Below are 25,625 nucleotides of genomic sequence, written 5' to 3'. Positions count from 1 at the left end.
AAATCTATAATAGAAGGCGTCGTTGTAGAAAGAAAGTAATAAAAGTAAAAGCTTCAAAGAGGATCGGAAAAGAAATGTACCAATCGATCTATCATACTTTGGTAAATATTAAATAAGAAATATTTAAGAAAATGCATTCGCATAGTGCTTAGAAACCTTTTGTTTTAGAGATTTGACGAATTATAATGACATACTTTCGGGATATTTGTTTTTCTTTTTGAACCCCGAGGGGGGGGGGAGATGCATTATGCATATTTTTTTTTCTTACTTGTTCTTTGTCGAATATTAGAATGCATTACATTAATTTTATGTTGGTGTTTTGTTTCTAGAAATCTGTGTATTATATGTTTATTTGTGTATTTACTTGTAAAATATAATACACTTTTTAGTTGATATACAAAAATGTGAATCGCTGAAAAATTTCGAGGCACTTCATTTGGTTCGTAAAAAAAAACTAAATATTTTGAGGTATGCTCCAGTATGTAATTCAGTTTCAGCTAGAATAGTTTTATATTTCTGTTTAGTTAATCACTAAAAATTATGCCTTACACTTTTGTAGAGTGAGCAGAAAAAAAAAAGAAAAAAAAATTGAATAACATTCTTCTCTATTAAGTTCCAATCTTAAGGCTCTATAAAGGGATACCTCAATTATGCATTTAATAAGTGCTAATTATAAATTTAATTACAGGCATCAGAAACAAAAACATACTTTCTCTCCACTATAATTTTTGAGAGACTTGGATTTTTGACCATCAAATTATAGTAGGTAGCCGTAGTCTGGAAAATATGGTTCTAATAGCTGGGTAGAAGAGCAGTCGAAAGTTTGGGCCTCTCAGTGTAGCACTTACAAGTTTAATAATTGTATTAGGATTACAAGTGCTTAAGTATTTTTTTGTCAAAACTTTTTCTGTCCGTTAGATTTCTTAGAAATTGTTATTCTTAATATACATATGTTTATAGCAAAATGCTTACTTGAGTAAAATTTCTTCCCACACTGCGCAAAAACACAAAAGCTTCTGGAACATTTTCCGATCCCAATTGCGTACTGATTTCACTCCGCAGCTCTAGAAGAGTGGTTGACGGCAGAACTCTGGGGGAAAAAAAAAGTTTTGCATTACATCATAGTAGAATTTAAAGCAAGAAACATTATTAGAATTTTATATTTTCAGAATATTAAAAACATGGAATATTATAGAATTTTAAAAGAATAGTTATCAAAAATTATCTGAAAAATGCACAGTGCTTAAAAAAAAAAAAAAATTATTTCTGCAATAGTTATGATTTTTTCGTTCGACAAAGGCAACCTAAAAGATTTCGAAAGATCGATCTTAATATATTAATTAATGTGTCCAGACGATATCTTAAATTAAGAAATTAGAGACGAAAACGCACTTTTTCTGAAGAAACATATCTTTTACGAACTAAACGCCAAATTTAATTGTTCATACTAATTAATTACTGCAGACAATATTTTAATTTATGAAATGAGACACAAAAACGTACTTTCTCTGAATTAAATTGCCATTTTTTAAATGGATTTGAAGTATTGTTAATCAAAATTTAAGGGTAGATGCAATCAGAAAAATATGATCCCAATTTATGGTCAAATAGTACCGTAATGTTAATTTTACTTTTTACTCATTTTCCTAAATCTCAGGAATATGTGACACGTTTATCTTGGGCCGTGAAAATCAGATCTTTGGATCAAAAGTTATTCAGGTGTTGTTGCGCTTTTTGTTTTGCACACTGTACAAAATAAGTTTGCACTAAAGGTATGCATTGTGTAATGTAACGAAGTAATTTTTTTAATGATAGTTTTTTCACCATTATATTACGTTACTGTGCTAATTCATAATATTCATAATTACTCAATATTCATAGTACACTACTGGCCAATAAAATTGCATCACAAAGGAAGGAATGCAAATAACAGAATGATATTAATTGGGCCATACATTATATTTGGAAGAACAAGTGATTAAATTTTGTAAGATATTTGGATGTATAGATCCTGAGGATTCAGTACTTAGAGCAGCCTCTTTTGGCAACAATAACTGCAGTTCTTTTCCTGGGCATCGAGTCGAACAGAGATTGGATAGCATGGATGGACGGGTACAGCATTCCGCGCAACTTCAACATTATGGCACAATTCATCGACCGTAGTGACAGACGAGTGGTGGCGTGCCAGTCTTTCGGCAACCATTGAACAGACTTGTTCAATTGGTGAGAGATCAGGAGAACGTGCTGGCCAGGGCAACAGGCGAACATGTTCTGTGTCAAGGAAGGTCAGGACAGTGCGGGCAACATGCGGTCGTGCAGGACCGGATTAAGCGTATGCGGGGCCCTTGGCCACTCAAATTTTTGGAGTCCTTAGAATAAATTTTTTTCTCGTAAATTTTTTATTTATTCAAATATAAAAGTATTTATATATCTTTTCATTTAAGAAAGCATATTTAAAATAAATAATAATAAATTAAATTTCACTTTATTTTATTAAATTCGAACTAAAAAATAATCATAAAATTTTGAACAATCACTGTTTTTTTTATTTTTTTCAAATTTATTTTCAAAAAATCCATTTTAAGGGGGTCCTTAATCATTGGGGGCCCCAGGCCATGGCCTAGTCTGGCCTAATGGGTAATCCAGCCCTGCGGTCGGGCGTTGTATTGCTGAAACGTAGCGTTATGGAGGCCTCGAAGAGGAGGCAGAGCAACTGACCCTAACACATCAGAAATGTAACGGCTGCTGTTCAAAGTGCCAGCAATGCGAACAAGAGCTGATCGAGACGTGTATCCAATGGCATACCATTACTCCAGGTGATGGGCCAGTATCACGATGTCGAATGCAAGTTGCCAATGGGCGTTGTTTTCCACGATATCACCAAACACGGATGTGGCCATCATGATGATGCATACAGAACCTGGATTCGTCTGAAAAGACGACGCTATGCCATTCCAGATTCAACGCCTGCGTCCAGGTTCGTCGTTGATCACACCATTGGAGGCGCTCATGTCTGTGCTGCAGCGTCAAGGGTAGCCGAAGCCATGGTCGCCGTGCAGACTGTCCATGCTGCTGCAAACGTCGACGAACTGTTCGTGCAGACAATTGTTGTCTTGCAAATGACCCCATTGGTTGACTCAGGGATTGTGAGGTAGCTGTACGATCCCTTAAGGCTATGGCTCCTCTTAAGGCCATGTGGATAACATGTCTGTCTTCTCAGCTGTTAGTGATGGGGGCCCGCTGATCAGTTCCATATGACGGTCATTTTTCTACCTAAATATTAAATTTGCAGCCATGCTGACGCTCAATGTACCAAGCAGAGTGGGCAAGGCGGGTGATCGCCCTGATTACCAGGTAAGGGGGGTGCTGAACGAGACCCAGATTTAATGATCTGTAAATTATTTATTTCCTTCTTTTTTAAAATATTGTTCGCTTAAAAAATAAATTTATGGGTTATTTTTTATTAATTGTATATTCTTAGGTTAACTTTTTTTTTTATGGTCAACGTTCTCTAAGTAAATTTTTTTACTAAAGATGGAAAGAAGATGGCTGTGGCAGAAAAAAATCTTTTCTTTTAAGATTTAAGGTTCACGAAGCCATTCAACAAACAAGTCAATATTCTCAAAAGGTAATATCCTCGCAAGAGAAAAAAGGAGTGACCTAGACCATGAGTCAAATTTTGTGTCAATTGAGCCTGTCTCCCTAACGAACTATTAATATAATGTGAATTTGCTGATACAATGTAATTTAAATTTGAGTTTTTCATCCAAATCTCGGTGGTCTTTTCGAGAAATTGGGACTATTTAGAAACAAGACCAGAAGATTAAATACCAAGATCTTAGAAAAAATTTTAAGTTAATAACAAGAAACATCTATACACTTATATAATATTTTACAAGCTTTGTTCTTTGATGTATATTTAAAATACTTATTAAAATTTTTTTCTGGAAAACTAAAGTAAGGTGTTGTTTTTCACTAAAAACATTTGCTAATATGTAGCTAGTTCCATAACTTCGTTATTCTTCTGATTTATCTAAACGCTTATAATTTTTGAAGGGCATTTAAAGAATTGTCAGATGAATTAATGATTTTATAAACGCCTAAAAATATTAATAATAATTCATTTTTAAAATAATTTTTTACAAAATGACGACATATTGAATGCAAATTATATCAATTGTGTCTATCGAAAATGAAACCGCAAAAACAGCTTGTTTTGAAGAACCTATAAAATTACTTGCGACTGTTAAAACACGAAAAAAGTTAAAGATTTTAATGTTTATGCTTATTTATTTGTATGTCATAAAATATTAAGTTCATTAAAGATATTACCTATAATAAATATTAATTCAAAAATACTTGAGGTGATATTCTTATTAATTAAACTAGCAGCTTTCTTTTTAAACCTTGTATGCATTAATTGTAATAAGTCTTATAATTCTCTGATTGAAATTTTGTATTTAAAATAAAAAAGCATTTTTCTACAGAATTATGATTACACCAGTAAGACAATTCAAAGATTTTTTTTTTTTTAGAAAAAAAGATTCCTTTGCAGCTTGAGTTTTCAGAATTGTCCGGAGCGCGACAAAGTTTTCATCCGTCACTGGTACCACTCTAGTACCAAGTTGCAAAGGTCGTAGCAGTCATCAGGGGCATGTGATTCTAATTGGCAAATGACACGAGAAATTTAAGAACTGCAGTACTCCTGACGGCAGTCATCAAGGTGTCTGAGCTTATGGGAATTAGAAGCTTTTGTGGATTCCTTTTCCATGCAATGCAGTTGCACGTTAGTTAAACTCAAAAAGTACTTTATGAAAATAATGTTGTTCACGGTATTGCATTCCTCAGGAGTTCCCTTGTCTTCTGAACTAAATTCATAATCACGAGTGTACAAAAGTGAACATTTATTGTGGTAGGTGAACGTAATATTCAACTACATGTTGACAGGTAGGCAATGCGAATCATTAATAGTGTTAGTTAACATTAGCTAAATAAAGGAAGTAATTTCAGGATGTTTTATGGTCTGCACTCAGAAGGTGATGTTAATTATTGATGCATGATGTCAATTGCTACCATTGGAAATGGGTAGGGAAAAAAGAAACGTAAATGAATGCATAAATATTTGTTAAAAGAAGAGAGAAATCAAATTTGCCCCTGAATGAAAAAAGCGTGAAATCGATATAATTCGTCATAATGTATTTGAAGAACAAGCTTTATTTTGCTTTGTGGGCAGGTATTTTATTTACGTCACACTAGAACTGTACAATGGGGCAACGTCTGGGTTATATCTTTGAGGATGTTCCGAACAAATACTATCGTGTCCAACTAATTGGAACCACTGTTCTATGATGATGTAGTTTAATAACTTTCTTTTCCCAAACAGAACAATATGCAGAAATGTAGCAAACAATGAGTAAACTAATAAACTGGATTGATTGATAATTTAATATAAAGTTTAATTAATACTCCATTGCCACACAGAGTAAATAATTTCGGACCCCCTGAACGTGTTCATTTCAATAATAAAATCTTGCATAAACTGAAAAACATAAATGAGCTAATTTAAATTGAAAGTAAGATAATTAATTTGGAGAATCTGTCAAATAAAATGAGTCATCAAACTTGTAACTTCGTAATTTCTATGACGATGATTATCCACTATTCATTTATGAGACACACACATTTAACCAATTCATTAGTTACCCATAGAATTTTTAATAATTTAAAATTTAGTTTATTAAATAATCTATGATAGACATAATACTGTGATAATCATTATAAAATTAAATTAAAAATTTTGTTTTTACTAATCATTCAAAATAACTCTTTTTATTCTGTAATTTGTGATTTATTTCATAAAGATGAAATTAACGTAATTAAATAATAAAGTCACTCAAATATTTTATTTTATTTTATCCGTCGTTGAACAGCCGACCCAATTTTGGGTTTACGACTACTAATATTAAACTCCGTAGCCTTGTAATTTTGAACCAATCCAGAAGACAAGGAAACTCCTGGATGAGTACCCCAGAGGATGAGAACCTGGATGAGAACCTCATATAGTTAGTCCTACTCCAAGAGATTTCTGACCCATGATCTGTCTACCTCTGGGAATAATTTTCGTCTGTGCTGTGGGTATTGCTAACCGGAATCAGGGATATAACACCATTATTTCAACTTCAGAATTAAAAGATAGTTGATTATTATTTTTATATTTTAAAAATAAATAATTTTATATTTTAAAAATTATAGCACTATTTTTCTTAATTTTATAAGCTTATTTGAGAAAATATGTTTATTAGAATGTGAGGAATTTTATCTTTTAACTTTGCTACTTTTAAATCAATTGAAAATGTGTTTTAAAAAATATAAATAAAGCCCTCAAGTAACGCATATAAATAATGGCCCCTTTTGCTGACGTGACAATAATTATGCGATATATTTTCCTCTTCCATAAATTAGTCCTTCTCATTCTTTTTTCCCTCTTACTTCAGCTTGAATATTAAGGATGTAGTTACAGAGGGAAAAAAAGAAAAAAACATTTAGCCTATACAAAGTAAATTAAAAGAAAAATTATTTGAAAAAGTTACGGATGAATCTATTTTTTATTAAAGAAGATTTCAATTATTTTTGTACAATTTTAAAAATGTAAATCGCAAATAAAATAAAGTCGCTAAGTTTAATGTGCTAATAAACAAATACTGATATCATAACAATAAACAAATAAAACAAATACTGATATAATACTGATAAATAAAACAAATACTGATATCAAATTATTATTAATTTGAGAAGTTTTATAAAAAAATTATTTTTCCAAACAAAATATTATAGAAAGCTTTTCCTTTTCGAATTCTAAATAAGTATTTTTCAACTTTCTTAAAATTTAAAAAGATTTTTAAACTCCCATTTCTCAGGTCAGCATCTCACGTCATAAATCAATGCTCATAAACACTTCAGTAAGAATATCTCTCGTAAGTTGTTTTTTTTCTTCTCTATTAAAGATTAGATTTAAAGTGTATGATTCATATTGAATTATTTTTATAACTTTTGCAATATTTAGTGAAGAAAAAGAATTTTCTATTACAGCAGACAAAAATTAAATTTTGATATATTTGCACGATCACATACATCGAAAAAGAGAACTGAAAAGAAGTAAAATTTTTTGATAACCGCGCCATCTGTAGTTTTTCTACTGTAAGTTTTGTTTTCACAATGAAATCTGTGCCAGGGAATGTGAAAAAAATGACTGTTGAATTAGAATGACAATAGTTCAACAGTAATAAAAGCAATCCCCTGTTTTTATACAATTCTATCTTTTAATAAAAACTCTGCAAAAGCGGCAGAAACTTGCTCAATTTCAGAATACAAAGATATGAATGACGTCAACCGCTTCTAGCCAATCGCGAAACGGGAGTTCCCTTCCTTCCATCGGTTTTTTTTCACTTTAACCCCACTGTTCACGCTCGGTCTAATGATTAACAAATCTAACACATGCGTTGAGGAAAGAAGTCTTGGCTGAAATCATACATCCTTAATACATATCTGGTAGGAATAATTGGTATTTATTTCACTCTACTTTATTATCTGAGCTATATTAATCTTATGTGAATTAAGTGTTAATATTAGAATGACTTACGGAAATGGTAAGACATAGCATTGTGTTTCTTGGCCGAGCCGGCATTTGAATTGTTTATTATTTCGCCATTGATATTACATTTCGCTTGGGTTTGATAATATTTTCTCAAAATTATTCTTTTGTGAATTAAGAATAATGTTATATTTGAGTGCATTTTGTTAAATTTTTGACAATATGAAAGAGTCTTGCTCTTTGCCGATCGAAATCCGCCATTAAGTTCAGGTACAGCTGCGTTTGTCAAATGATAGCGCGGGAGAATTACTTGTATTATTTTTATACCAACTTAAAATTGTGAATGTTTATTTTAATATAAATTTTATTAACATAATTCTTATTAATTAAATTATTTCGTATTATTCCACCACGTGTTGTTTGAGGTAGAGTACATCTCACTAATGGTATCCAGAAAAAAAATAAACAAACATGTTTCACAAGCGGTAGTCATTCAGGGATGGGTTTATACGTCATACACTGGATTGTTTATGTTCTACTGATTATCGTAATACAAAGAACTAAATTTAAGTGCTTTCTAAGATATTAAAATTATTAATAATTTTGTTCCTCATGTAAATAATACACGCTAAAGGTATGATTCAAGACTAAGTTTCAAATTCGTAATGCAAAACGATTAGATTAAGCAATAACACAATTTGTTCTTGGTCTTATTTTTATCAGATATTTTTAATCTTAGGAAAATATTTTTTAAATTTAATAAGTGTTTTTCATAACTATCATTTATACTTGTAATGAATTTTTTGTAACTGTTAAAGAAAATCAGCATTATTTTAATTTGTATCAGTTACTAAGTAAATGTTAACTACTGTAAGTTACGACATAAATAATAAAAATCAAATATTTAGCTTTGAAAATCAGGGTGGGTTGGTTTATACCAAATGTTTTTTTTTAAAGGTACCTAACCTCTTGTTTTGTTTCAAAAAAATATTTTAAATAATTAAGTTATCTGTTATTTATATAAATTTTTTCTGTTTTATTTTTACCAAATGAAAATATTTTTTTTTCTTCATTTTTGAGGTTTAATTGTTCATGGTGATCTGTATTACTTTAAATAAACATAAATATGCAATTCTAAAATCATAAATCCCATAAAAGTATCTTCATAGAATAATTTAATGTGAGCAAATTTAAGATAAAGTTGTAATATCTCTGAAAAATGCCAAAATTAAGTAAATATAATATAAATAAATATATCATTTATATATTATTATGTATTTATTTATATTATACAGAGGTCTGTCTAGGGCAAATTTACTACCGTTTAGCGGTACCTTCACAAATTCAACTTTATGAAAAACTCAAGTTTCACAAACTATTTTTTCTTAAAATTTTATTTTTGTCCCGTACGAAACGATAAATCCTTCCATATTGTAACTATATTTCTGAGTTGATTTTTTAATATAATTTCTAATTTTCACGAAATAGGTACCTCTCAGAAAACCTTGACAGACCCCTGTTATATGTATTAATTATATTATAAAAATATAGGGTGACCCGGGGTAATTCACGATCACTCTGTTTCTGGGGTAAATAATGATCACCTAGTGTGGGCCTACTGTTGAGATTAAAAAAATGAGATAATATTGAATAATCATTTAAAAAAAATACTATGATTACGCAAATATTTTTACACTCTACTTTTGTCTCAAGACTTTTACAGGTACAAAATAGTAAAAATGGTGGAAAAATACAGTTTGAATTTTATTCAAATTGGTATAGTAATTGTTTTTTAGTCCTATTTTATTAAAATACAAATGAGCAAATCATAATGAATTGCAAAAATTTAAACCATTAATGTTATTTTCTCATAATTTATGCTTTACGATTTTTATTTCTTACTTTTCATTTAAATTAGTTACATAGTTAGTGCCTAAATAAGCCATTTTGGTACACAAATTTCCTTTTGCAACAAATATTATCACAAAAATCAGGGTGAAAAACATTTCATCTGATATTCGTAGTTAGACTGCATTATCTAAAACAAGACATTTAACAAGAAATTAAACAATCTGAGAAAAATAAACTGCAATATAAAAATTATACACATTTTCCATAGATTGACTTATGCTTGCTGTAATATCAATTNAACAGCTATGAAGCCTATAAATATGGTGAGAAATTATAAGCCTAAAAAGGATACTAAGCTTCTAGAAAGCAAAAATAGTGAATTTCTTTTCATGATTGAAAATGAAAATTTCAGTGTGAGAGCTGCTGCCAGAGCTGAAGAGTTAATCTTTATTCCTGCTTTTAAATAAACGTTTTATTAGCAGTTTAAACATATATTTTTGGTTTATTTGTTTGATCTTAATGTCTTATTTGTTAATTACCATTGTATAATTATTTTTAAACAGCCCATTTACTATAAAAGCTGGTGATCAAGAATTACCCCGGAAATGATCAAGAGAAGGGGCAATTCCTGATCACTAAAAATTTAAGATCTTTTAAATTCTAATTAGATTTTCAAACAAAAGAAGGTAGAATAGGACTCATCTCATATAGCTTCAAACTTCCAGTAAATATTAAAATTATATCTTGAATAGTTTTTTCACAAAATAGATGTTTGCATTTTTTGATCAATAATTACCCCAGGTCACCCTAATCACTAATTCCATGTTCTGTTAGTTATTTGTGAACTAATTATAATTTACAAAAAATATACATGTTTGTTTAAATGAGTTAATAATTTATTTAATCAATCAACTACAGGGTTTAATTAAATTGCTATTAATATTTAGTACAGTTGTTAGAATAAATTTCCTAGTTACATGTTATGTTATAATAGCTTTAATGTTTTATTATATTATAATAGTTTTAATGCCTCTATTTTCTAATCTATGTAGCTTAACATCAATAAAAAAAAATGGTTTTCGAATTTTAGTCCTATTCTACTCAACTGAAAAATAAATTTGGAATACAAAAAACTTCAAAACTGTTTTTTTTCTCTCTCTCTCTCTCTTTTTTTTTTTGGTAATTGCACACTTTTGGAAAAGGGGGAATTAAAATGGTGAAAGTAAATGCAGATTGATTTCACATATAGTGAATAAGATAATTGTTGAGTAATTTATGAAGCTGATTGTTTTTGTATTTTTATTTGCAATAATTTAAGAAATTAATAGATTGGATAAATTTCAATTTTACATGTTTTTATTTATAATTTAATATTTTCTACCCCCAAATTAGGGTTATTGACAGTAATCGTCAAAACAAAAAGAGAGTTTAATATCAAAATAATTCAAGAGCATGATTGATCACATGCAATTTTATATGTATATTTGTTTTCAAATACTTATTAATAATAGAAAATAGTTATCATTGCACCGAAACATTTGGTTTTTGACCCTTTTATAAAAAGGGGTCGATTCAAACTGGATAAAACCTTCAATTACTAAAAAACTTGCCGACCCTGCGAGTAATCAAACCTGCATAATGTACTTGATTCATTTTTTTTGTAATTTAAATGTTTGTATATATATTAGAAGGAGATAACAGATTACCTCCCTCAAGCATACGATATAACTATGCCACTGCATATTTCTTATTTTCATGATTTTCTGACAGATAAAATTTTTTGTATTCACGTGATTAAAAAGCTACAATTATGATTCATGTTCAAGTCGTGACTAATGGTACATTGAAAATTTATATTTTCGTGATTTTAAAATGACACTTCGATCTTTGTATTTACGCGATTTTAAAATCGATCATCGAGATTCATATAGATTAGGGGTGCGCAACCTGCGGCCCGCGGGCCAAATGCGGCCCTTCGACTACTGAAGTGCGGCCCGCGAGAGCATCTAAACACAATAAAAATTTTTTAAAAAATTGCAATTTTTAATCGCACTTTTAAGTCATCACATTTTGACACTATCAATTTTAACAGATTCTTTAGTAAATGTATACGTATAACGCGCTTTCTTTAAGCCGATTTTATCGTAAATATAAATGATTTTTTAAACAGTTATTTCCGCTTTTCTACGTGATTTCGAAAATCTGGAATTTTTATTACGACGCGAGTTTCAGATCGCAAATTCAAATAATCACTTTTTGTGCACTTTATTTGTGACGAGTTCATCTTAAATCTAAGTGATTTTTTATCTTTTTTTTTGCAATTCTTTAGTTTTTTTTCAACAATTTTTCTCGGCAGTTATTGCTATGCGTTCCCACGTATTATAAAAAATTCCAATTATTCTATTACGACATGCAAATTTTAAATCATGCATTTGACACGCTTTATTCGTGCTGAGTTCAGCATAAATATATTTTATATTTTATTTAAATACAATTTCTATACTTTTCCACATGATTTTGACGATCCCGTTATTTAACTATGATGTTATTACGACACGTGATTGTTAATCGCGCAATTAAATANTTATTTTGAACTATCACAGTTTTGTTTTTATTTCAGGCTTTTGTTTAAAACCTATAAATTTTCCTCAATTAAAATATTTAATTTTAATTTATATTACACAATTACGGCTAAACTTTTTCCTACTTTCATTCTGTGAGCATTGCAGTTTTTATTTATTTATTAGAATTTAATTCTAAAATGAGTTTTCGTATTGCATGATATGATAAAAAAAAAATATTTCTTTTCTTCAATATTTATTTATTTTGATAAATCTATTGTTCATATGATAAAAATAGCAAGTTTTTTTTTCTTTTTGTAAAAAAAAAAAGTATAAGTTTTTTTTATTTTTGATTGAATTCTAATAATGGAACACTACTAAGTTATTGATATTTCTAAGTTTACTGATAAAAATAATGGAACGCTAATGTTTAAATAAACATTGCTACATTTGTCATTAACATGTCTAAATACATGTGCGGCCCTTCGTTAGCCAACCTGCTGTGCAAGTGGCCCTTCACTCAAAAAGGTTGTGCACCCCTAATATAGATGTTTGATCTCGATGTTTGATTTAAAAATCAAACATCGAGATTTTTATTCATCGATTTAAAATCAGATGTCGAGATTAGTATTCACTTGATTAAAAAAAATATGCATTTAGATTGATATTCGCGTAATTTAAATAAATAATATCTTGCATCAATATTTTTATTAGAACGTTAATATTCTGTGGATAAATGCTTTCTACATACTTTTTTCTTTGCTCAAATTACATGTATGTTTTTTAAATAAGGGGTGCACCACCTGTGTCCTGTGGGAGTTTCTGAACATGATTTTTTTTTTCCTTTGAAAAATGGTGAAGTTTAAATTCACATTTGATTTGTCACTTTTTGATGCGATCAATCTGCACAGATTTAATGTATATCTATCTTGTTTCTTGATAGCTTATCAACAATTATTGCAATGAAATTTTGCTTGATTTTAAAAATCTGATATTTTTAATACGATATTTGATTTTGAATTTGAGTAATCTATTTTCGACATGCTTTTTTTTTTTTTTTTTTTTTTTTTTTTTTTTTTTTTTTTTTTTTTTTTTTANTTTTTTTTTTTTTTTTTTTTTTTTTTTTTTGCGAAATTCATCGCAAATCTAAGAAAGAATTTTTTTTTTGCTATTTATAATTACCAACTTCCATGAGGTTTTTGAAATTCCGATACATTTATTTGTATGGTACTTTGTCTCCTGAGTTCTCCCATTTAATCGATCCCTTTTTGACAATGCTTTATTTGTGCCAAATTCATCGCAAAGGTATTAAATTTTTAATTTTTTTTTTAAGGCTGCTTTTGCTACACTTTTTGCATGTAATTTTGAAAATCCTATATTTTTACTATGATATTATTACGTTACGCAAGCGCAAGTTTCAATTCACACATTTAAATTACCACTTTTTGACGTGCTTTGTTTTTGCCGATTTCATGGTAAATACAAGTTATTATTCAGAAATTTTTAAATATTTTTTTTATGCATTCCCACATGATTTAAAAGATTCTGGTTTTATTACAACATGCAAATTTTAAATTATGTGTTTAAATAACTTATTGATGTGCTTTATTTGTACGGATTTCATTATAAATGTAAGCATTTTTTGCAATGCTTTCCCATGTGATCTTGATGATTCCGTTACTTTAACTATAATGTTACTATGACACATGAGTTTTTAATGTGCATTTAAATAATCACTTTTTGATACTATTTATTCGTGCGTATTTCGTCGTAAGTATAACTTATTTTTTCGTCTTCTTTTCAGCAGTTATACATTTTTTGTAACTTTGGTCTTGTTTTTATAAATAATTTTTTTTTCCTTTTTTAAATTTCATAAAACCTTTTTATAATTCGAGAAATGTACATAATATCTGATAAGATTCAATACCAAATAAATATTGAATCTTATTTTGTACTATAATAGTTTTGTTTTAATTTTTGGTTTTTGTTTAAATCCTATAAATTTTTTTTCATTAAAATATGTATGCATCTTTTTACACTTGTGATTTTTGCAGATTTTTATTTGTTAGATTTATATTTTTTCTCCCACTCCCTAATATTTATGTATATATATTTTATCATCATCATAGTTGGCCAGACAGCCGAATGTAGGCCAATGCCTTCCTCTGAAGATTTCCCTATGACGACTCCCGATTTTTCTTTGATCTCCAATTCTTTTCATTAATTGCAAGGAAATCAGACTCCACTTTGTCAGCCCATCCCCACTTTCTTTTTCCAGTGGGTCTAAAAAGCAGTATCTTTTTTATTGTGTTGTCGTCACTCATTTGAATCACGTGGGCCATCCAATTCATTTTATTTATTTTTATGTATTTTACATACAATATCAGGTTGTTCGAAGTTAAATCTCCTTCTCCAGTTGTTGTTTTCATTTACACCACCAAGTATACTCCTCAAAATCTTTCTCTCAAATATTGTGATACAATTTTCCTTCAGTTTTGTGATTGTCCGAGCTTCAGAAGCGTATGTCAAGACTGGTCTGACAAGAGTTTTGTAGATTAAGAACTTTGTTTTTCTAGAAAGAAACCTAGATTTAATAAATCTTCTCAGCCCTATTCGCCAGATAGAGTCCGTTTTTTATTTCAGATGTACTTTGGTTAAACCAATTATTGATAAAAAGGGAAAAACTTTTTAGAATGAGTATCATTTTTTTCATTTTTGAATGAATTCTATTAATTTAAGGTATTTAATTTTCAGCAGTATACTACTTATCTTTTTGATAAAAAATTTAGTGCTTTGAACGCTAATGTTTATATGAAATTTGTCAGATTTGCTGCCAACATGATTAAATATGCATGTAGCTCTTCGTTAATCAATCGGCTGTGCAAGTGGCCCTTCACTCAAAGGTTATGCACCCTTAATTTAAAAAGTGCTTTTGCCCATAACACTTGGATTTCTATTTTCAACTTATTTTTAACAAACTTATCCCTGTGGTATAAATTGTTAAAGAGTTCTATAAAGATTGAACATTTTTTGAAAAATCTGATCTTCATACAAGATTCGCCAAAATGAGGTGGCAACAAAAGGATTAAAACTAGTTACAAGAGTTTAAATCAATGTGCAGAAAGTTTTTTCAGTAAGATTTTGTGTTGGCAGAAAGTTTTTCATTTTATCTTAGTCTACGAGTAATGTGTTATGAGTTGTTTGAAATGCATAATCTTTATACGAAATGGTTAAAAAAATATTTTTGCAGCTTAATAGTAGTATTATTCAGAAAGAACATTGTAACCAAAACTTATTGAAAGTAATTGCTTATTTGATTATAATTCTCCATAAGAACACAATAATTTCAAATTATTTGTTATTCTAAAGCAGATATGTTGTCTTATTCAATTTTCAGTGACACTTGTTTTTATCCTATTTTTGGCGAAGTATTATTTTAAATTAACTAATGACTTGAGAATTATAAATTAGTTCATATCTAAAAGAATATAGTGTGTCAAAATTATCTTTTAAAAAGATTTATTGATTTTGATCTTTTAAGGATGTAACGAATATTCAGCCATTATTCGGTATTTGGTACCTTGGCTAAATATTTGGCTGAATGTTTGGACAAATATTTGGCAAAGTATTATTTGAAAAATTATTTTTAGACAAAGTTTTTTTGGAGCGACATTTTAATAGATTTAACGAAGAATAGTCTAAAATCGTATTTTTTACAATGCATTATTTCATATAGTTTTTACATATATTTGTTAAGTTCTAAAACTTGTTAATTTATGTTCTGAAGAGCACTTGAAAAAGCGAAGTTTGAAGAATTGAAACTAGATTACTTTGTACAACAAATGTTAGGGTTATATTTCAGAACTAAGATCAGTTTTTTTATTCTGTTTCCCCATTGATTTTAATCTTTCTTTTTATCAGCCCTGTTATTATAACAGCATTCTTTAAAGAGTGTTTCTAATGAATTTTATTCTTTTATGGTAACTTTTTTCTAAAAATACTGGGATGTGAAAAAGTTAAAAAGACTTTTAGTATCAAATCTTTTGTTTAAAAATTAAGAACGATTTTTGTTCTATTTAGCTTTTTTTTAATAGATGTTTTAAATATGATGCCACAATTAAGAGGTAAAATAATAATCCTTACTTTTTCTTGAAAATACAATAATTGAAAACCTGAAATGTTTAGCTTTAAAATCTTCTTTCAAAAATTTAGATTTTTATTTTTTCTGCTTTGCTTTTGCATCTTTTTTTAAATTTTTTTTTATAAGCGTTTTTATGATAGCACTTTATTTTTAAAAGCGTTTCTGATAGATATATCTTTTAATGTGTTATTGATAATTTTTTCTCGGAAAATATTATTTTTAACATTAAAGTTTTGCTTTAAGAATTAAGAGGATATTTTTTTTATAGTTGAGATTTTTTATAGTAGTTTTTTTTTTTTTTTAAATATTTGTTAATATCTAGCATTTAATCTAATTATCTAACATTTATTTTAATTAATATCTAGCAGTTCTATTAAAGTTTTTTATTGATTATTTTTTTTAAACTTTTACATCAGAACAATAATGCAGCTAAGTTTTGTTTATTTTTCAACAATGACTAACTTTATTTCTATATAAAAAAAAAAATATTTATGCATAGTTTTGGTAATTGGTAAAATTTATGAATGGTCAACGGGTTTTGATTAGCAAGCTTACATTAGTACTTACAGTATTTTTGAAATGTCATATTTAAAATCGTATAATTCATTTTGATTTTTTGGAATGCAAGCAAAAAAAGTATATATTTTATTTAGTATTTTTATTTTACATTTACATACGCAAGAAGTAATTATTAAATTTGATTTGCGTTAAAGTTTGTGAGTCCTACCTGAAATTAAAATCTAATGAATGAAAATCCTACCAGAAAATCCTAATCTAGAAAGCCACATTTATATTTTGTTATTGCTAATTAATGTATTTCTTAAAGTATATACAACTTTGATAGGAAACTATCCTAATATGGTATAAAGGAAACACTGGCTATAAAGATAGATGAATTAAGAAAACTTTTTCTTAGCCCCTCAATTTAAAAGCCTGAGATAATTCTAGCCAAGATAATTGTTAAGGGTTTATTAAATGAATAAGTTAAGTTATAAAATTTTGAACTATTTATAACCCACACTACATCTAAGGTAATATGAATAAGACTGCTTTGTAATTTTAAAAGTTCTTAAAAAAATTCTGAGAAATGAATTATTTTCCTCCCCCGCCTCATTTTTAGTTATAAATAGTTTTGTTAATTATAATAGTACTTTTATTACTAATTTTTATTCCATTTACATTTGCATGTATTTTGTATGTTACCATAAAACAATATTTATAACAGTAATAAAGTTTCTAATATATTTTTGATTTATTTTCAATAATATTTCAATTATAATTGCATTTATGAAATTTAACTAATTTTAAAATGAAAATTTTGAGTTATTTTATAAACATAATTGTGTAATTAAAAATACATTTTAAAAATATCAATGTAAGTAAATTCTTCCCAGCTAAAAGATGTTTAAAAAAAAATATTTTTTGTTAAATAATGGTTTTTATGTTAATGGTTTATATTCTGAGAGAAAAAATTACAATGCAATTTTTTTAAAAAAAGGAACAGAATTTAAATAGTCTCTATTGCATTAAAATTTCGTAATAATATTCACAAGAATAGCTATGTTTGCAGATTTCACCACAAATTCATGTATTTTTTATTAAAATTTTTTTTAAACATTAAGTAGATTAATTTCTTGAAACATTTTATATTGAGAGCTTTTGGGAAAATCTTATGTTTGTTTCAATAAATTATGAGTATTTTATCAATATAATTTTGCATGTTGTTTAGTATGAAGGTTTATTGAAATAATGTATTTATTTTTAGGTTGATTAAAAGTTTTATCAATCCTCAATGATGGAATCGCCAGATTTGCTCTCTGCGGCACTGGATGAATCTGGCATTAAGCCTGAAAATGATCAAACTTTTAACGAAAAAGACTTTTCCTCTACTAAATCTTTGCCTAAACAGTCACACCTAGAGCAATATATGCATCAGATGCCACAAATGTCAAATCATTGGCCTAATAGTGGTGGATTTCCTTTCAATGCAGCTACCATGATGGATTATGCCAGGTTTCCATTTATGGATAAGAGTATGGCTAGTATGATGCGGCCTGAAATGTTCAGTGCTGCTGCCATGCAAATGGCTTTACAAAGTCAAATGATGAATGGATTTCCAGGAATGCCTTATGGTTTAACATCTAAAGATATAAATCCTTATTACATGAATGGCGATCATCTTCTTAGGCAGATGATGATGACTGGTGGTACAATGCAGCCTAGACCTGAGCATGAAGAAGGTGAAGATGAAGAGGAAGAGTTGGGACGGGCTGAAACCTATGCTGATTATATGCCCTCAAAGCTAAAAATAGGCATAAGACATCCAGATCCAGTTGTTGAAACAAGCTCGCTTTCTAGTGTTCAACCACCAGATACATGGTATAAACTGAGCATTCCTGAAGAAGTTATTGATAGAGGGTTGCTCTCTGCTTTGCAGTTAGAGGCAATAACATATGCTTGTCAACAGCATGAGACTATCTTGCCTGATGGAACAAGAGCTGGATTTCTTATTGGTGATGGAGCTGGTGTGGGTAAAGGTCGAACTCTTGCTGGGGTAATCTATGAAAATTACCTTCTTGGACGAAAACGAGCAATATGGTTGAGTGTTTCAAATGACTTGAAATATGATGCTGAAAGAGACTTAAAAGACATAGGTGCTGGCAAGATTGAAGTACACGCTTTAAATAAATTTAAATATGCGAAAATATCATGTAAGGCTAATGGCAGTGTTAAAAAAGGTGTTATATTTGCTACATATTCATCTTTGATTGGAGAAAGTCAGTCTGGAGGTAAATACAAAACTCGCTTGAAGCAGCTTTTGCATTGGTGTGGTGATGATTTTGATGGCTGCATCGTTTTTGATGAATGCCATAAAGCTAAAAATCTTTGTCCAGCTGGCTCTAGTAAACCCACAAAAACTGGTCTGACTGTCTTAGATTTACAAAATAAATTACCAAAAGCCAGAGTAGTGTATGCTAGTGCAACTGGTGCTTCTGAACCAAAAAATATGGCATATATGACAAGACTTGGCTTGTGGGGTGAAGGTACTCCTTTCAAAGAGTTTAATGATTTTATATCTGTTGTTGAAAAGCGAGGTGTTGGAGCTATGGAATTAGTTGCAATGGATATGAAGTTGAGAGGTTTATACATGGCGCGGCAGTTGAGTTTTGCTGGAGTATCTTTCAAAATAGAAGAAATACCTTTAGCCCAAGATTTTATCAGTATGTATAATGAATCAGTTAAGATTTGGGTTGAAGCTCGAGCAAAGTTTCAAGAAGCTGCTGAACTAATGGAAGGTGATCCACGAACAAAGAAAACTATGTGGTGTCAGTTTTGGGCTTCTCATCAACGATTTTTTAAGTATTTATGCATTGCTTCCAAAGTTAGGTATGTTGTCCAATTGTCTAGAGAAGCTGTAAAGAATGGAAAATGTGTTGTCATAGGCTTACAATCTACAGGCGAGGCTCGTACTTTAGAGCAGCTTGAAGAAGCTGGTGGAGAATTATCTGATTTTGTTTCTACTGCGAAAGGTGTCTTCCAATCTTTAGTTGAAAAACAGTTTCCTGCACCTGATCATAAAAAAACTATGCGTCTATTAGGTCTTGATCTTCAACAAGCTGGAAGTAGTTCAGCATCTCCAAGTGCATCAACATCTAGTGGAAAGCGTAAGCCTTTAAGACGTGCTAGACAAGGTGTTAAGCGCTATCGAGAGTATAAACTTTCGGACGAAAGTAGCTCTGCTGAAGATTATATACCTAGTGGAGGTAGTGACTTCGAACCCTCTGGGGATGAGTCTCCTGCTGTTGAGAGTGGTGATGATAATGCAGGTTCAGGTTCTGACTCTGAGAGGGAAAGTGATTTTAATCCATTTGACGATGAATCTGATAGTGATGGCCCTTGGGCAAATCGCAAAAAAGCTAAAAAAGATAAAGGTAAGAAAAGAAAAAATAAGGGCATTATCAGTTCAAAGAAACATAAGCAGCCTCCTAAACCACTCCCTCCCTTAGATGCTGTTGAAAAGGCTTCTGCTATGAAAGCCTCATTATTAGAAAAAATTGAAAGATTAGGTGATTTGCTTCCACCCAATACACTTGATCAGTTAATTGATGATTTAGGAGGGCCTGAAAATGTAGCTGAAATGACTGGAAGAAAAGGTCGTGTAGTTAGTAACGATGGTACCATACAATATGAATCTCGGTCAGAAGCTGATGCACCATTAGAAACATTAAATATGGTAGAAAAGCAGCGTTTCATGGACGGAGAAAAGCACATAGCTATTATATCTGAAGCGGCCAGTTCTGGTATATCTTTGCAATCTGACAGAAGAGTGAAAAATCAAGCACGCCGAGTTCACATAACTTTGGAATTGCCTTGGAGTGCTGATAAAGCCATCCAACAATTTGGTAGAACTCATCGATCCAACCAAGTTAATGCACCTGAATATGTGTTTGTGATTTCAGATCTTGCTGGCGAAAGAAGATTTGCATCCATTGTTGCTAAAAGACTTGAAAGCTTGGGTGCTTTAACTCACGGAGATAGAAGAGCTACTGAAAGCAGAGATTTGAGTCAATTTAACATTGATACTAAGTATGGAAGAACAGCATTGGAGACAGCAATGCGAGCAGTTATGGAGTATGAAGTACCCCTTGTTTCTCCACCAACTGATTACAAAGGCAACTTCTTTTATGATGTACGTAAATCATTAGCTGGCGTTGCTATGATAACTGAAGATCCTATGAATGGCTATCAATTCCTTGAAAAGGATTACAATAATATGAGTAAATTTATGAACAGGATCTTAGGTCTTCCTGTTGATCTCCAAAATAGACTATTCCAATATTTTACTGACACATTAGATGCTGTAATAGCTCAGGCCAAAAAAGCTGGAAGATATGATTTAGGTATTCTTGATTTAGGCACTGGTGGTGATCAAGTAAAAAGAGAAAAAGTTGACATGTTTATGCAGAAGCATGCAACTGGAATAGCTAAAACAGAATTACACACAGTTTTAGTGGAGAGAGGTTTGAGTTGGGAACAAGTTTTGGAGAAAATAGAAGATTGCTCTGATAAAGACGAAGGCTTTTATTTATCAGCCCAGGCTAGAAATAATCGAAAAACTGCCATATTGGCGGTTGCTGATACTGGTCGAACAAAGGGAGGGAATAAAGGAAAATTATTCAGAGTATACAGACCTAACACTGGACTTCAAGCAAAGCAAGAAACTTTAGACGAATTAAAATCAAAATATCACAAATGTACTAAAAAAGAAGTAGAAGAGCATTGGAAAGAAAACTATGAACAATCTGGAGAACTGTGTAGCCACATGTACTGGTATGGACAATGTCGTAGACAGACAATGGGTGTTAAGTGTGAAGTTGGTCTTCGAAAGAGAAGGTATTTTGTTCTGAGTGGTTCTGTGCTTTCAGTTTGGACTAAAATAGAAAGTATCTTTCCTGTACACGGTGGTTCACATAATGCTAAATTGCAAGTAGTTCGTCTGAAAACTGAAGATTCTGCAAGAATTGTCGGCTGTCTCATCCCCAGCAATGTGGTAGAGGTTTTAAAGAAGGTGCTGGCTGAAGATGCTGCAGAAGTTGATGAAAAGGAATTTGACGATGTTGATGAAGACGATGAAAAGGATTAGTTTAACTCTTACTGAATTGACTAATGTGATACTGGTGAGATACAGGTGTAACACTACTAAAGAAGTGGCGTGTTTTTGGACACCTAATTTATTGTTGCACTGAATATAGAGACTGTTGAGCTGGCATTGTTTTACCTTCTGTATTGTATATTAAAAATTTGACTATGTAGTCAATTCATGTGATTTCCAAGAAAAAAAAGAACATTTTTGTATTGTACTGTATGTCTTGCAAGGTTCCTCATCTTTGTTTTCTTGTAATTTTAAGTTTTAATTCATTAGGAAAAAATTGAAATATTCATTGCTGCATCATCATTTGCAAACTAAACTTTTTTTCCCCTTAAATGTGCTCTGGTAATATAAATAATTTATTACTTGCATTTTAAGTTAATTACAATATATTTAGGCTATGTTATGTAAAATAATTTGATTATTAATTTATATCTGTAGTTAGATTTTTAAAACTTTTGCAAAATCTGGCTTTGTAACTTAAAGTAATTTTTTGTTTATGCTTTTTGTGTTTTATATAGTAAATTTTGTGTAAACTTATATATATATTTTTTGCATTTATATCTCTTGAGGGGGAAAAATAAAAATTATTACCTGATTGAAAGTTTTATTTAGTTTAATTATTGTTCTAAAATTCTACATTATGTATATATTATCATGGAAAGGTTTTTAAATCATTTGTTTCTGAATATAATTTAATCTCATCAGGCTTGTAAAAATATGTATCAACTTAATTGTGTCTTGTACTACTATTCTAAATTCAAAAATTGATTTGTTTTCAAACTCACTATTTGAACAAAAAAATTTAGTTTGAATGCAAGTTTTGTACTTAAAAAAATACCTTGTGTATGATAAGTTTTATTTATTAAAACATTAATTTACTATGAGTGCAAAAGAAATTTCGTTGGTATTTGAATATTTGATTGTTTATATTTAAATATAGAAAAGAAATATTTTATTGCTCAGAATGGATTTTTTTTAAGAATATATTTTATGTATTCTTTTAAACCTTCAAAACTAAAGTCTTAGTCAATTTTTTTTCAATTAATAGATTTTTTTTTAAAAATTTGTTCTTTTTTGTTATATATATATGTGTGTTTATATATATATATATACAGGGTTTAAAGTTGTCCTTAAATTCCTTAGAAAAAAGAAAGTGTCCTTAATTTTCCTTGATTATTAAACATATAAATTTTCAATAAATTTCCTGAAATTTTTGTGATTTTTCAAATTTTTTTAAAAGTTAACAGGAAGTAAATTTTTTTAATTTTTAACCTAAGAAGTAATTGGAAGCAATTTCAAATTCAAAAATTATGTTATATGCCATGAAACGAAGTAAATAACAAAATGAACAACAAAGTCTCGTGAAGTACGATATTTATCTCTACTCCCCTCTCTTCACTATATCTTACTCTGTATTTCACTACTGCTTAACGATTTTCCATGATAAGATTATTTATTCCCCTTTTTTTCTTTTTTTCACTTAGTACAGGATAAACTAAAACTTTAAGCAATTGTATATCTGCAAATCCATATTGCCCCTATTAGAGAATTGGCATCCTTGAATTGTCCTTAAGTTTTATATTTTGGACTTCCAGCCCTGATATATATATATAATTATTTTGAACATGGAATATCTAATTTTGAACTGTCTGAATTACTTTTTACCCTAAGGGAAAAAAACATAATTGACTAAATAATATCTCCTTTCATTACAAATTTAAATATATTTTTTAATTACTAATACCTGCTTTAAATATTGTATTAAAATTGTTTGTTAAATTTATTAACTAAGTTTCAGTAACTTTTTTGAATGCACATATTGTTTGTTATTCTATTTTGAGAACTTATCAATAAATTTTGTTTCTACTTTTCTGCTATATTTTCTTTTTTCACACATCTGACTACATTTCAGCAATATTTCACTTCAGTGTTTTCCTTTTGTTATATACTTGTTTTCTGTAGCCTCGTGAGTATGAGAAAGACATGCTTCATAACTTTTGTCATTATTGTTATTTATTTTTCTAAAAAAATGTTAGTTTTCTCCAGTTTTTATTTAATACTAGATCTAAGAGCAAAATTAATATTTTTTTCAGAGTGTTTAAATTTGGATATTTAAAAAGTCCAATTTTTTTCTTCTTTTCGTTTTAGAATATATATATATATATATAAGCGAATGACATTCCATTATTTATTTTGCTTTTTATTTACTTATGGCATAAATAAGCAGTCATATCAGTTTTAGTTACAATTGAAATGAAAGAATAATGATTTAATACATGTTAAATATTTTAATAGCATTAGTTTGTTTTAATTTTCTCAGATTTTTTCTTACAGTTTAAGTTAAAAGCTGTTTTAACTTTTCTCTTTTTACGTAAAAGAATGTTTGAACGGTAGAAGATCTTTATATCGCAAACTTTAAAACCTGACAGTTTGCACTTTACATAATTTTGTGTTAAATAGATAATTTCACTCATCTTTAAACTTTTCTGCTAAATATGGCAATATTAGTCTGAAACAGACAAACTTTAAATGCTTTAAAATAATTTTTGTATACAGGTATTTAAAAACTCAAAATATATGCTTAATTATTTATGGAATTATTTATTTAAATAATTTTTTATATAATTTAAATTTTTGTATACAGGTATTTAAAAACTCAAAATATATGCTTAATTATTTATGGAATTAATATTTATTTAAATATACTGCAACATTAAAACTAATAACAAACATATTAGTCAATTTTGATTTGCTTTCAATATAAAAAATTAGTTATAGAAATTTCTTATCCCAGAATTTCATTGTTTACACCCACAAAGCTAGTGTGGTTTATTAAGAATCGGGGTTTATAGAATTACGTTATATAGATCTTCCATTGTATTTGTTATTTAAAAAATTTAAATTGTTTTAAATTAAATGATTTGGAAGAATGTTTATTAAATTTTTTTTCAGAACTGTAGTTATAAGTTTTTTTTAAAACTGCTAGTAATGTTAATTTTGAGTTGGATTATACTCCCAGAATGTTTCTAAACTTTAAATATATCAATTATTTATTCTTATTTACTCCTATATCTATGCATATCAAGAAAACTATTCCGCTTGCAATATTTAATGTATGAGTTGTAGGGGTAAAGATTTGCAACATTATTGTTCTGAGGTTTTGGAATTTTTTTCATTTGTATATAATTAAAAATAAAATTTGAACAAAGAGCTATGATTTATTATGATCTTGCACATATTTGTACATTTCATTTGATCTGCTGGTGGTGACTTGAAAATTTCTTAAAATAGTATTTTAAAGCTTAATTTCTTTTGTAATTATAAATCAGTTGTGTAAGGTGTACTATGACAATAAAAAAAATTGAAATTTTATGTTCTCTGTTCCAAAATTCTTGTATTTTTTTAAAAACTAATTTACATGAATTGAAATATTAAAAATTTCTTTGTACCTAAATTATTATGATACTATTTAAATGTAAAATGAATCATTATATTAATTTTATTTTCTGGTGATTTTAAATTTAGTCAACCATACTTTCACTTCAAATAGCAGAGCTGTTTTTTTTTCTTTCACATATTTAAAAAAATTTTTTTTTACACTTTCTGGTTAAAAATCAAATTCTTTATTGCAACGATGGAGCAATTGATTTTAATTTTACAACTACGCAGAAATTATTTTACCGGATCAATCACTTAATTAATTTTGTTCGAACTTTTATTTATTACATTTATTTATCTGCTGTGGTGTTCAAACTCATTATAAATCAACTTTGTTAAGCCAAGAAAACATTAACGTATACATTTTGTTACTACAATAAACATAAAAAG

General features: G+C 29.0%; 2 protein-coding genes across 6 annotated transcripts in view; one reads left to right on the top strand and one right to left on the bottom strand.

Moving 5' to 3' along the window:
- LOC107444998 (spermatogenesis-associated protein 1-like) overlaps window positions 1–25,625 on the bottom strand; it is a 100,799-nt gene that overhangs the window by 12,384 nt on the left and 62,790 nt on the right. For both annotated transcript variants that reach the window (XM_016059297.3, XM_071180358.1), the window contains exon 3: window positions 973–1,090. In XM_016059297.3, coding sequence (XP_015914783.3) covers window positions 973–1,090 — 118 coding nt within the window. The remainder of the gene's footprint in view (window positions 1–972; window positions 1,091–25,625) is intronic.
- LOC107444997 (protein strawberry notch homolog 1) lies at window positions 7,141–23,669 on the top strand. Of its 4 annotated transcripts, none has more exons than XM_016059294.3 (2): window positions 7,141–7,548; window positions 17,910–23,669. In XM_016059294.3, exon 2 carries the CDS (start codon window positions 17,937–17,939, stop codon window positions 21,786–21,788), a length of 3,852 nt encoding a protein of 1,283 aa, XP_015914780.1. In that variant the 5' UTR covers window positions 7,141–7,548; window positions 17,910–17,936; the 3' UTR covers window positions 21,789–23,669. The 4 variants fall into 4 exon arrangements, with proteins under 4 accessions (XP_015914780.1, XP_015914781.1, XP_042906794.1 ...); XM_016059295.3 differs by having other exon boundaries at window positions 7,177–7,561; XM_043050860.2 differs by having other exon boundaries at window positions 7,537–7,646.

Source organism: Parasteatoda tepidariorum, chromosome 1, assembly GCF_043381705.1.
Source record: "Parasteatoda tepidariorum isolate YZ-2023 chromosome 1, CAS_Ptep_4.0, whole genome shotgun sequence".
Lineage (NCBI taxonomy): Eukaryota > Metazoa > Arthropoda > Arachnida > Araneae > Theridiidae > Parasteatoda > Parasteatoda tepidariorum.
The sequence above is the reverse complement of the archived record's forward strand: the minus strand, read 5'-3'. Positions and strand labels throughout refer to the sequence as shown.